Consider the following 14294-nt stretch of genomic DNA (forward strand, 5'->3'; position numbering starts at 1 on the left):
ATCTAATAATTTTTTGGGAGAATTAAACAAAATAATACTGCATGTTGAAAACATCTTGTTGCAACGTAAGTTCAATTTTCCTGATTCCTGGTTAGCACAGGGTCTTGAGTTCAAACATTAACGGGAGATTGATTTTGAAATCTCGCACCGATTTGTCATTAAAAAGTGGCTGATCCAGGTACACTGCAATGTCTGGGCTTCGAATCCTGTAAACCTAATGATCTCGATACGATAGCTGTGATCAACAAGTAAGGGACCTGCGCAGTGGGGCGATGCTGCCAATCTTGCCATTGCATGAAACCTTACTGCCATTCGATAGGCGCACATATAGGTTAAAATCAATTGTTACTGATGCTGCCAGGCATATTTATTGCTTAATACTGCTCTTCTGGCAAACTTTATTGTATTTACGTTTCTCGACGTTTCGGCTATTATGCAACAGCCTTCATCAGGAGGAAGTATCTAAGTCTACCACAGTGGACGATTTGAGGCACATAAACAGAAACGCTAAAAAGAAAGAAGAAGTGAAACAACGAAAAAGCGATAAGGGCGAACACATCTGCACAGTATACTTATCACTAACCGCACGGTTTTATCACGGTTTTTGAAGTGCGTAATGTCTATCGGCATAATTTTTCTCTAGCAAGTGTCGATACACCGGTGGAAACAGAGTTTGTTTCTTGTCATTGAGTGATGACGCATGCGTATTGATGTTTAACGACTCTAAAAACATCCTCTTGTGCCTATCGGACTCGCGTTCCAAAATGATCGTTTTTGTAAAGTCCACCGCATGTCCTGATTCGGCCGCATGTTGCGAAAGAGCCGTTTTTTCCTCATGGTTTCTCACGTCCCTTTGGTGCTCTTTTAATCTTGTTCTTAGCGCACGGCCAGTTTCACCAATGTATACGCCGCTGCAACCACCGCAGGGAATACTGTAGACCACACCCCTCGTGTCGAGCTTGTCGTGCATGCGGTCTTTTGGGTGCGATATTAAGGAACGTAGGGTGACGACCGGACGTTCAAAAACCTGAATATTAAAGTCGCCAAGCAGGCGTTTAAAGTTTCCGAAAGTTCAGAAACATATGGTAGTACAACTACACCCGCAGGTTTCCCCTCATCACTTCTCCGAGTCAAACTTCGATTATGCCGGAGAAAAGAACGACGATAACCGTTAGCAAGAAGGGCTTTATTAACATAACCCACCTCTTGCTTTCGTTCAGCGTCATCAGTTATCAATGATTCGGCACGATTATGTAACGAGCGTACTACCGCCCTCTTGTGTGCGATCGGGTGCGCCGAGCGAAACGACAGGTACCTGTTGGAATGGGTGGGCTTGCGGTACACCCTGGTGGAGAGAGTCCCCTGATCTTCTTTCCGAACCAGAACGTCTAAAAATGACAACTCACCCCCTCGCTCGCGCTCCATTGTGAACCCGATGCTCGGTTCAATGGAGTTAAGATGCGTGAGCAGTGATTGGACGTCATCCCGTCGTACGACCACGAATGTGTCGTCCACATAACGTCTCCAAAAACTAGGAGGGTTAACAAACGTTGCCAACGCCCTGTTCTCAACCGATTCCATGGCAATGTTTGCGACCACAACGGAAAGTGGGGATCCCATAGCAGTACCAAAAATTTGTTTATAAAATTTACCTCTAAAGGCAAGATAGGTTGCATCCAGGCACAACTCAAGACAATGCATAACGTCCGACAACGGCCACGAGCAACGTTGTTCCAATGTCTCGTCCATGCGTAGTCTCTCCGCTGCTTCGTCCAGCGCTAGCTTTATCGGTACGTTGGTAAACAAGGAAACCACATCAAAAGACACCATTTCCTCTTCTTCATGCACACACAGCTCTTTTATCTGCGTAACAAAACTGGCAGAATTCTTAACGGTTTTATCCGTCTTCCCCACAAGGGGCACCAAAAACTGTGCCACGTGTCTAGCCAGATTATATGTTGGCGATCTGATAAACGAAACTATCGGCCGTAAAGGGACACCTGGCTTGTGAATTTTGGGCAATCCATTATAGCCTGGGGGTCCGACCATCAGTACTGTGCAATTCGAAAAATTCTCGCATTGACAACACCTGTCTGTCCCTGTATAGGCGCCCAACTTTCTCATTGATCCTCCGCTCTACAGCATGACATGGGTCCCGTTTTACTTCGCGGTAAGTTTCTTTGTCTCTCAACATAACATTGAGTTTGTCGTCGTAAACTTCTCTATCTAAGACAACGGTAACGTTCCCTTTGTCAGCGGGGACAATCACAATGTTTTCATCTTCACGTAACTGCTTCACAGCGACGCATTCTTCGCGTGACAAGTTGTGCTGCACACGGCGATGGCTTCTAATGCAGTTCACGACCTTGCTCTGTATCAATGACCTTATGTGGGCTGGCTGGTGAGCGATACCTTTCTCCACTGAAGCAACCACCTGTTTCCAAGGCACGTGGGATTCCGCGATCGCATAGTTCAAACCGAGGGATAGTACGTGTGATTGCCCAGGCGTGAGCGTGCGACTAGAGAGATTTAAAACCCATTTCGCGTTATCTGTCGTAGGCCTTTGTTGTGTGGATTCCTTCTTGCATAACATCATTAACCGCAGTAAACCTTTCTCCTTGGCCCTTTCATACGCCTTCGTACCGCCAATCTCGGCATAAGCGTTTATGTTTGCCCACACATCGTCTCGCAGGGTCTTTTGCATATTCTTTCGTAACCACGACATCTCTTTCGCGTTCTGTTCAATTGCTAAGTGGGATGATCTTATTCGAAGGTTTATAAATTTAAAACCAGCTCTGCGCATTATGTTTCTGCCCTCCCAAGATTTCAACGGAGGTCGAAAGCGTAGGTTATGTGGTAAGACCTTTTCCCTCAAGCAAGCATGATTAAAATGCAGATGCGCTCGATGTTGTGCACTGACCACGGCTAGACGTACATATCTTCGTAACTGGCCCAGTATATCAGACCCATACGTGTCTTTAACTTCTTTAAATAAATTGTTACTGATGCTGCCAGGCATATTTATTGCTTAATACTGCTCTTCTGGCAAACTTTATTGTATTTACGTTTCTCTTAACTCCATTGAACCGAGCATCGGGTTCACAATGGAGCGCGAGCGAGGGGGTGAGTTGTCATTTTTAGACGTTCTGGTTCGGAAAGAAGATCAGGGGACTCTCTCTACAAGGGTGTACCGCAAGCCCACCCATTCCAACAGGTACCTGTCGTTTCGTTCGGCGCACCCGATCGCACACAAGAGGGCGGTAGTACGCTCGTTACATAATCGTGCCGAATCATTGATAACTGATGACGCTGAGCGAAAGCAAGAGGTGGGTTATGTTAATAAAGCCCTTCTTGCTAACGGTTATCCTCGTTCTTTTCTCCGGCATAATCGAAGTTTGACGCGGAGAAGTGATGAGGGGAAACCTGCGGGTGTAGTTGTACTACCATATGTTTCTGAACTTTCGGAAACTTTAAAACGCCTGCTTGGCGACTTTAATATTCAGGTTTTTGAACGTCCGGTCGTCACCCTACGTTCCTTAATATCGCACCCAAAAGACCGCATGCACGACAAGCTCGACACGAGGGGTGTGGTCTACAGTATTCCCTGCGGTGGTTGCAGCGGCGTATACATTGGTGAAACTGGCCGTGCGCTAAGAACAAGATTAAAAGAGCACCAAAGGGACGTGAGAAACCATGAGGAGAAAACGGCTCTTTCGCAACATGCGGCCGAATCAGGACATGCGGTGGACTTTACAAAAACGATCATTTTGGAACGCGAGTCCGATAGGCACAAGAGGATGTTTTTAGAGTCGTTAAACATCAATACGCATGCGTCATCACTCAATGACAAGAAACAAACTCTGTTTCCACCGGTGTATCGACACTTGCTAGAGAAAAATTATGCCGATAGACATTACGCACTTCAAAAACCGTGATAAAACCGTGCGGTTAGTGATAAGTATACTGTGCAGGTGTGTTCGCCCTTATCGCTTTTTCGTTGTTTCACTTCTTCTTTCTTTTTAGCGTTTCTGTTTATGTGCCTCAAATCGTCCACTGTGGTAGACTTAGATACTTCCTCCTGATGAAGGCTGTTGCATAATAGCCGAAACGTCGAGAAACGTAAATACAATAAAGTTTGCCAGAAGAGCAGTATTAAGCAATAAATATGCCTGGCAGCATCAGTAACATTTATTATGTAAGGTTATCAATCCGTTGTTTTTTGGTGTCGGGATGGTTTTCAAGAATACGTTCTTTCGCCTAGTTGTCATACCATCGGCGAGCGTTCAAAACAAAAAGCGGATGCAGATATGGCACAACTGCAACTGCAAAAGCACAATGCGCCCAAAACTACTTGAATAGCTTTCAGACGGACTTGTCTACAAGCAACCAAACGGAACCCCGAGGAAGAATCGTTTTACTTCATTTTTATTCCCTGTCATTTAATCTAATTAGTAATTATGTACTTATAATGACAAAATCGCGTGTTTATTTTAATGAACCGTTACTGTATCCATAAGATTTGTTTTCTGTTCACTGAGTAACTGTAGCGTTACGAATCTCGGCCAGGTTTTCTTTTTTGTATATGGGTCGGGCGCTTGACCTATTTCAGCTGTAAATCACCGATGCACGAAAGTCCCCCACCTAGATTCAGCAGTTACCTAAAAAAAAGCCCACATGGTAGCGCCATTGGACTGAAAACACACTGGTCAACTCACGTACAAAACATGTATCCCTCTATAAAAACCATTGTGCCCATACAACTACTTCATGATCAGCATTGCATCCAAAATTATGAAACAATCCTTAGCATTTTAAGCTTTGGAATTATACAAACCGATTAAGATAAACTGCTTCAGAATAATTGCTTGGTAATGCTGGGCTAAAGCTTGGTACACAACGGGAGTCAAACACAAATAGTTGATAGAAATGTAATCTCTAAAGTAGACAGAATCTAGCCCCTGATGCGGCACGATCACTTTGAGTTAATTGTCTTTAGATATAATCATTAAAGTGATGAAATATTATAAACTCATGTCAAAGTCATATTCAACGAAAAAGATCCAGCAATCAGTCAAAACAGGGATAGCAGCAGGTCAAGGTTGTGTCTGGAGAAAAGCGAATGCAAAAGTAGAATTTAACGCACCAGTAGCCCGCGGCAGAATAAGGTGCAGTCAAGTGCAATCCAATTTTTTGCAGCGAATGTGTGTTAGATCATGAAATTTATAAACGTTAAATTTTTTCTTCTGAAGTGTAATAAAAGATTTTTAATTTAAATAAATCATTGCATTGAGTAATATTCATCCCACCTCCTAAAAAATTTATGCCTTATCTAACATATGTACAGAGCTGCTTATCGATGTGAAACAGAAAATATGGGTGATTGATTAAGGAATTTGATTTACCTCCATTGACGCTACATTGCACATTTGAGACAAAACATATTAAAAAACAGCCTTCAAAAAAATGATATAGCAAAATCAAAATATTGACTATATTGCAAATACGTTAGACAACTCATCAGTATTTCAATGAAATTTATTTTTGTGGGAGGGTTTACGTTTTTTCTCTTCTTGTTCCCATTCAGCTCGCGTTCAGTTCACGGTCGATTGACCAATATGAGCGGGCAAACCTTAAAATGTGGTGTCAAGCTCATGCTAGGTGAACGCCTAGTCAGCAACCACAAAATATCTTCGCCAACACAAAGTACTTTGTGACGGACCAATCGGCGTCAGTACAAATGATCTAAGATAGATTCTAACTTTTATTTCCACCCAAGAAAAGCATTGAATCTAAGCGTTTGTTTATCCACAAAAAGTTCTCCCAACCTTTGTCATGTCTGTGATGTCGTTGCATTTATGTATTTATACAAACAGATCTCGCACCACAACAAATTATGTAATTTGTATTATTCATGTACACCAAAGTTAAGAGAAAAATGTATCGTTTCCTTTAGTCACACATCAATAACATGATCACGACTGAAAAAGTCTTCTAACAACGACTGTGATATTTTCTTTTTTGGCGATAAGCTTTTTAATTTCGCAGGAATTTTACCCAAAGTTCTTTATTGTGAATGACAGTGACAAAAAAAACAAGAAACGTAATAATTTACTGTGTCGGTACAGGACTGTGTTTGTGTTGATAAAGCTTGACAAGTTTGACGTCAAGACGGCACTGATTATGTCGATTTGGGATGAATGGATAAATCTATTTAAAATTTTAGATACTTCAACTTAAAACATAGCATAGGACATACATAAACATGCAGAATATCTTTTTAGGCAACAAAGTAACTAGCTTTTGGGATACTAGTCATGTAGGTGTAACCTCTATTTGTGCGCATCAAAACGCCTTGTCGCTTGTTTACGTCACTGCCTTTTACCTTATTTTATGTTTAAGACTAGAACCTTGTGTGCATTTCTCTCCACAGATAAGATACCGAGGGGTTGTCGCGCCGCTCGCAGTTTTTTGTGTTGGTTTTAGATGTAGAATTTTATCGTTTTTTATCGTCCATATTTAGTCAGGCAGTCGGATAATTTTGTTCAATATTCAACGTTTAGCTTGTTTTATTTTACTAAACACTTCGTTCTCTTAGGACGAAAACTGACGATATCAGGCACAATTATTGGTTCTTACTGACGTTCTTCGCCCACAAATTTTTGTGTTTACTCAAAGTACACAAAATGGGAAGCAAAGTCAACATAGCGTTGGTCATGTTACTGTTTTGTGGAATGTGGTTAATTTCCAATGGCGAAAACTGTAATGCAGAAACCAGCCAAAAGTTTGAAAAAAAACATCCTCCAATGGGATTTATCAGTAATGCCAAAAATCGTCGAAAGCGGAATTTAAAAAACGCCGATTCTCCCATGGCTGAATTTAAAGGTTATATGGAAAACCGCCAAAAATGGGATGAGGAAAATGTCGCATCTCTTTTTGGTGGATTCAACAGTAATTTTGCATATCGACGAAGAAAGAATTTAAATAAAAGAATTCTACCAGCAGAAGACAGATTAAAAAGTGGTATTAAGAATCGCCAAAAAAGGAATCCGGAAAATCGTCAACCTCGACCTCGACGTCGACCTCCAGCTGCTGGATTTAATGATTTAAAACAGATTTTGCAGTGAAGAAATTGTGGAAAAGAAAGCATTTCCCCGATTACGAAGTTAATTGAAAACTGGGTTTGGAACATTCTTTTCCGGTTTTCGAATGTATATATTTTAGACTTAAAATGGAAGCATAGGTCAACTAGTTTTAGTTAAATATTGGATTATGTAAACACACCTGTGCATAAAAGCTGCCATGGATATCGGCACCTTGTTGTGTTAAATACACAACTAACTCATGTGACAATAAAAAAAATATGTAATATGCTTTTATGTCGAAAGGAGAATGTTGACAAATATTAACAATTAAATGACGTGCATATCGTGTTCATCGCAACATGGGTATAAATTAATTGTAAAAAAGGTATTGCAAATCACGTAGATATTTGTTTGTTCACATTTTCTGGAGCAAAGAACCGAAGTTTAATATTTCTTTATAATTTGCTAGTACAAAGGGTTTGTCTGCATATAAGATCGTCACAACGGTGTGTCAGTGGTTTTTAGCGAATTATTTTGTGGTTGCCGACCCTGTATATATATTTGACCAATAATGTAATTATCAATGAATGACCAGAAAACATTTCGCAATAAAATTATGATGTTATAATAGTTTCAGCTTGCTTTGCGTTGCAACGAGCATTGCGGTAATGTACGTAATGTATTCAACCCCAAATGCAATACGTCACCCAAATTTAATATTCACAGGGGCCGATTTATTCGGTATCAACTAAGCGAAGCTTGGTATTCATTCCAGATCCACAAAAAAATTTCCGTTATTTGTTGAAAGTTGTTTTACGCCATCGCGATCAAAGTCAATTTAATTGATGAGTTTCAACAATAAATGCTGAAGTGCACTCAAAATCTAATTCGTTGCTTACCAGGTGTTGACCCAGCAGTGCTTCGCACAAACTTTTGGGGTTTGTCAGCTGGCTTTTAAACTTGTGCATTCAACCGTAACCAAGTCTGCAACCCCCTTTTTTGATAGCAACCAAGCGAAGCGTTCCATCCCCTGAAGATTCACGAAGATCTTCCGTCGATATTATTGAAACAAAGTTTATCTTTCATGCGACAGCATTTTAATTATATTTAAGGCAACAAATTGCACCATTATCTGTCTTGTGTCTTGAACTAAGACAAACTTATGCTTTGTGACGAAGGTCGGCGACAAACATTTTCTTAATCATTGTTATATTCACAAGCACAAAAGCGTACTGACGAATTCCAAAAATTGGTGCCGAAGCACTGTTGGTTAAAAAATCAGTTGTGTATGTACAAAGAAAACAAAGTCTCCTTGTTTTTCGCAAATTGAGAGACGTGTTGTATTTGTGTTTAAAACATGACGTAGGTCCATTATAGTGCCTCGGCCCCATATTTTTTTGTGTGTTTTTGCATTTGACCGTGACGCTGGTAAAGCAGTGGGTGGGAATAATATTAATGTCATGGTCAAATGCGAAACAGACGTGCGTTGACACACAATTAAATGCCGTATATAAAGTACTGCAAAGTCAAGTTCAAGTCAGCAACTAAGCAAGCTCATTTGAAAGCAACCAAGCAAAACGTTTGATACTCTGTGGCTCCAGAAGGAAATGCTGCTGTAATTTTTGAAACAAAGTTTTTCTCGTATGTAAAATCTTTTTAGCCAACGTCTTTTTGATGACATGTAAAGTAACGAAAAACGAAAGAATTTTGACAAACAATGTTTAGGATTTGACCGCGCAGTAGTTTTAGGTAGGCTTTTTGTGTTTGTCTGCTTGTGTATTAGTTGTTCATTCATGCTTATATACATCGATATCATAAAGTGTTGCGACATCAATTTGGCGAAAAATACGATAAGGTCCAATACCTTACTTGGTTAAAAATGAAAGTCAGAAGCTATCTTACGACCACGTATACAAGGGTTGTTACATCGCCACCAAGTAGTTTTTAGCGGCGTTGAAATGATGTTGTGTTTGCAGACTTGGCGTTGACCCAGCACAACACGACACGACTTGTGCTTGTTTTAACTCAATGCGTTGTTTTTTTTGTGTGTCAGTTTTGTTCATAAGAACACGTTTTCTCTCCAAGTTGTCATACCACCAGCGAGCGTTTAAAGTAATTAACGGATGAACAACTGCAAATATAAGATGACAGACAGAGAACGTTGAGTTTTCTGCCAATGCAATTCTTCACGGTTAAGTCCGCAACCACAAAAACACAGTTCTAGTTCTCGCAACCCTTTGGGGTGTCGATATAATAAAATACTTATATAAACAACCCAAGCAGATCTCCGCGCACCACAACATATTCAAGTAATTTGTATTATCCATGTATACAATAGTAAAAGAAAAATTAGTGTCGTTTTTTGCATCAGTGCATAATCGCAAATGTAAAAGTCTTCAAATAACGATTGTGATTTTTTTTCTTTGTTTTTTTGGAAGATTTTTTTCGCTGGAAGTTTTTCATGCAAGTTTTACACAAAGTTCTTTATTGTGAAAGACAGTGACAAAAAAACACATTTACTGTTTGGCGGTAAAGGACGGTAACAACTGTACTTGATTCGTTTATAAAGCGTGACAACTTTGTATTTAAGACTGTACAGATTGTGGTGATTTACGATGCATGTACATCCCTATTTAAAATATCCATTACTTTTGGGATACTAGTCATGTATGTGTAACCTCTATTTGTGCTCATCAAAACGCCCTATAGCATTTACACCACTGCCTTTTACCTTATATTATGTTTAAGACGAGAACCTTTAGGTAATGGTGATGAAATGGTATTTTCGACGCAAAGGATTTGCCATACATATTGCTTTTTGCAAAATATGTGGTTATGCTGTAAACATACTTAAACATATGAAAATTATGTAAGGTTATCAATCTGTTGTTTTTTGGTGTCGGGATGGTTTTCAAGAATACGTTCTCTCGCCTAGTTGTCATACCACCGGCGAGCGTTTAAAATAAAAAGCGGATGCAGATATGGCACAACTGCAAATATGAGATAATAAAAACGAAAATGTCGGGTTTTCTACCAAGTCAATTCTTCATGGTCAAAAACACAATGCGCCGAAAACTACTTGAATAGCTTTCAGACGGACTTGTCTACAAGCAACCAAACGGAACCCCGAGGAAGAATCGTTTTACTTCATTTTTATTCCCTGTCATTTAATCTAATTAGAAATTATGGGTTTTTAATACCTTAATGCGTTGTTTATATCAATGACAAAATGCATGTTAATTTTAATGAACAGGTACTGTATCCAAAATATTTCTTTATTGTTCACTAGGTCGCATCAGCACCACCTAAATTTAATGATTAAACACCGAATCGTCAAAAAAAGATCGTTGGAAAATAAAAAATCCAGATGATAATTGTGTCGAGAATAGCGTACTGGAATATAATAATTTTTTCTTGAAAAAATGATATCATTTATTTACTCTACTTCTCCAAATACTATCACGGAAAACAGTCGCTAATTTTACGGAACAAAACTAAATTTGAATATATACCCACAAACATCAAATTAATTCATCCAAAGTTTCTTAAAACATTTAAAATTGTTTGTATAAATCATTGCAGTGAATAATAACCCAATGTAACTCATAACAAAATTGCACGGTACGTAAAATATGTACAGAGCAGCTCACCGATGCGAAACATCAAGTAAGGGTGATCAGCTCGCATTCCGGTCACGGTCGAGTGGCAACGTGAGCTGACAAACCCAAAAATGCGCCCTGCTAGGTTAATGACAAGTGAGCAACCGCAAAATCACTAAGCCACCACAAGGTATGGGGCTGAAGACATATCGGCGCCAGTATATGGGGTCCTAAGACAGCTTCTGACTTTCATGTCTGCCAAAAGAAAGCATTGAATGTTAACGTTTTTTTTCTAGAATTAGTTCTCGCAACCCTTTGAGGTGTCGATATAATTATGTACTTATATAAACAACACAAACAGATCTCCGCGCACCACAACATATTCAAGTAATTTGTATTATCCGTGTGTACTAAAGTTTAAGAAAAATGAGTGTCGTTTCCTACATCAGTGCAAAATCGCAAAAGTAAAAGTCTTTTTTCTTTGTTTTTTTTGTGAGATTTTTTTTTTTTTTAAGTTTTACACAAAGTTCTATATTGTGAATGACAGTGACAAAAACACATTTGCTGTGTGGCGGTAAAGGATGGTAACAACCGAAATTAATTCGTTTATAAAGCTCAACAAACTTCACGGCAAGACATTTACGATGCATGTACGTCCCTATTTGAAATTTCCGTTACTTCAACTTAAAGCATAGAACATATATTGACATGCAACACATCTTTTTCAGCAACAAAGTAACTAGCTTCAAGTAACTAGCTTTGGGATACGCATCAACACGCCTTATCGCAAGTTTACGTCACTGCCTTTTACCTTAATTTGTAGTGAAGACTGCAACCTGTGTGCATTTCTCTCCTCAGACGAGATACCGAGTGGTTGTCGCGCCTCTCGCAGTTTTTAGTGTTGGTTTCTGTTGAAGAATTTTATCGTTTTTTATCGTCGATATTTGGTCTGGCAGTCGGATAATTGTGTTCAATATTCAACCTTTACCAATATTTCTGAGTATCCTCAAAGTAGACAAAAAGGAAAGCAAAGCCAAAAGCGCAAGTCATGTTGCAGTTGTAAGGCCTCCAATGGCGAAAACAGTAATGCAGAAAATAGCCAAAATCGTCAGAAGATGATCTTAAAAAATATTTGATAATACAAAGGTAATGGATACGGAAAAAACAGAAAATTGTTTCGAATTCCTTGTTTAGGCGAAATTTTAACAATATTTTCATACATTTTTTTATAAATATGTTGGCAATCCGTTGGCGCTACCTAGGTGGAGAGTTGGCGTGTAGTGGCGGTTCGCAGCTGCAATAAGTAGGGGTGTTTATGGCGGGCAATTGGCAACATCGGTCAAGCGCTCGACCCTTTGGTATCCTTGCACTTATACACACTATTCTTTACCAGTGGACACGCAAGAGCATTAACGAACAGCATCAACAACAAGGATACCCAAAAAAACACAGCTAAAAAACTATGCAAGCACTATTCAATACAGAAAAAAAAAGAAAAAAGTCTAAAATGGCTCACACGGTGGCGCTAAGGGACTACCAGCACGTAAGTGAAATGGCTTTTAAAACTCGTCTTGGTACCCGAACTATGTAGTCTAAAATGTAGAGGATATGATCAAACTGGGAAAGCACTTGATCAAAAAACAAAAACTATAATCAATCGGAATAAATGTGCAGTTATCTTACAGAGAAAACTAGAACTGATTCAAATATGAAAAGTACAACTTACATTATGTACGTCGTGCTACTGTTGTTGGGACTGTGGAAATGCTGCAACTCGGAAGAGATAAACATCGAAAACCGTCAAAAAAGGAGTTTGGGACATCAATCAGATCTACAAGACCTACCAGGTGGTCGATTCAACGGCAACATCGAAAACCGTCAAAAAAGGAGTTTGGAACATCAATCAGATCTACAAGACCTACCCTATGATCGATTCAACGGCAACGTCGAAAACCGTCAAAAAAGGAGTTTGGAATTTCATTCAGATCTACAAGACCTACCCGGTGGTCGATTCAACGGCAACGTCGAAAACCGTCAAAAAAGGAGTTTGGAACATCATTCAGATCTACAAGACCTACCCGGTGGTCGATTCAACGGCGACGTCGAAAACCGTCAAAAAAGGAGTTTGGAACATCATTCAGATCTACAAGACCTACCCGGTGGTCGATTCAACGGCAACGTCGAAAACCGTCAAAAAAGGAGTTTGGAACATCATTCAGATCTACAAGACCTACCCGGTGGTCGATTCAACGGCAACGTCGAAAACCGTCAAAAAAGGAGTTTGGAACATCATTCAGATCTACAAGACCTACCCGGTGGTCGATTCAACGGCAACGTCGAAAACCGTCAAAAAAGGAGTTTGGAGTTTCATTCAGATCTACAAGACCTACCCGGTGGTCGATTCAACGGCGACGTCGAAAACCGTCAAAAAAGGAGTTTGGAACATCATTCAGATCTACAAGACCTACCCGGTGGTCGATTCAACGGCAACGTCGAAAACCGTCAAAAAAGGAGTTTGGAACATCATTCAGATCTACAAGACCTACCCGGTGGTCGATTCAACGGCAACGTCGAAAACCGTCAAAAAAGGAGTTTGGAACATCATTCAGATCTACAAGACCTACCCGGTGGTCGATTCAACGGCAACGTCGAAAACCGTCAAAAAAGGAGTTTGGGACATCAATCAGATCTACAAGACCTACCCGGTGGTCGATTCAACGGCGACGTCGAAAACCGTCAAAAAAGGAGTTTGGGACATCAATCAGATCTACAAGACCTACCCGGTGGTCGATTCAACAGCGACGTCGAAAACCGTCAAAAAAGGAGTTTGGGACATCAATCAGATCTACAAGACCTACCCGGTGGTCGATTCAACAGCGACGTCGAAAACCGTCAAAAAAGGAGTTTGGAATTTCATTCAGATCTACAAGACCTACCCGGTGGTCGATTCAACAGCGACGTCGAAAACCGTCAAAAAAGGAGTTTGGGACATCAATCAGATCTACAAGACCTACCCGGTGGTCGATTCAACAGCGACGTCGAAAACCGTCAAAAAAGGAGTTTGGGACATCAATCAGATCTACAAGACCTACCCGGTGGTCGATTCAACAGCGACGTCGAAAACCGTCAAAAAAGGAGTTTGGAATTTCATTCAGATCTACAAGACCTACCCGGTGGTCGATTCAACGGCAACGTCGAAAACCGTCAAAAAAGGAGTTTGGGACATCAATCAGATCTACAAGACCTACCCGGTGGTCGATTCAACAGCGACGTCGAAAACCGTCAAAAAAGGAGTTTGGGACATCAATCAGATCTACAAGACCTACCCGGTGGTCGATTCAACAGCGACGTCGAAAACCGTCAAAAAAGGAGTTTGGGACATCAATCAGATCTACAAGACCTACCCGGTGGTCGATTCAACAGCGACGTCGAAAACCGTCAAAAAAGGAGTTTGGAATTTCATTCAGATCTACAAGACCTACCCGGTGGTCGATTCAACAGCGACGTCGAAAACCGTCAAAAAAGGAGTTTGGGACATCAATCAGATCTACAAGACCTACCCGGTGGTCGATTCAACAGCGACGTCGAAAACCGTCAAAAAAGGAGTTTGGAA

At 40.3% G+C, this 14294-nt stretch overlaps 2 protein-coding genes across 2 annotated transcripts; one reads left to right on the forward strand and one right to left on the reverse strand.

Moving 5' to 3' along the window:
- Positions 1-595: 595 nt before the first annotated feature.
- On the reverse strand, positions 596-2803 carry LOC145895835 (uncharacterized). Its single transcript, XM_082984615.1, has 3 exons — positions 2090-2803; positions 1204-1863; positions 596-1027 (listed from the first exon to the last, which is right to left on the reverse strand). Exons 1-3 carry the CDS (start codon positions 2801-2803, stop codon positions 596-598), a joined length of 1806 nt encoding a protein of 601 aa, XP_082840741.1.
- A 301-nt stretch (positions 2804-3104) lies between these two features.
- Positions 3105-3935, forward strand: LOC145895836 (uncharacterized). The gene has a single exon (XM_082984616.1). The coding sequence runs from the start codon at positions 3105-3107 to the stop codon at positions 3933-3935; it is 831 nt and encodes a 276-aa protein (XP_082840742.1).
- Positions 3936-14294: the final 10359 nt, after the last annotated feature.

Source organism: Ascidia mentula, chromosome 3, assembly GCF_947561715.1.
Source record: "Ascidia mentula chromosome 3, kaAscMent1.1, whole genome shotgun sequence".
NCBI classification, from domain to species: domain Eukaryota; kingdom Metazoa; phylum Chordata; class Ascidiacea; order Phlebobranchia; family Ascidiidae; genus Ascidia; species Ascidia mentula.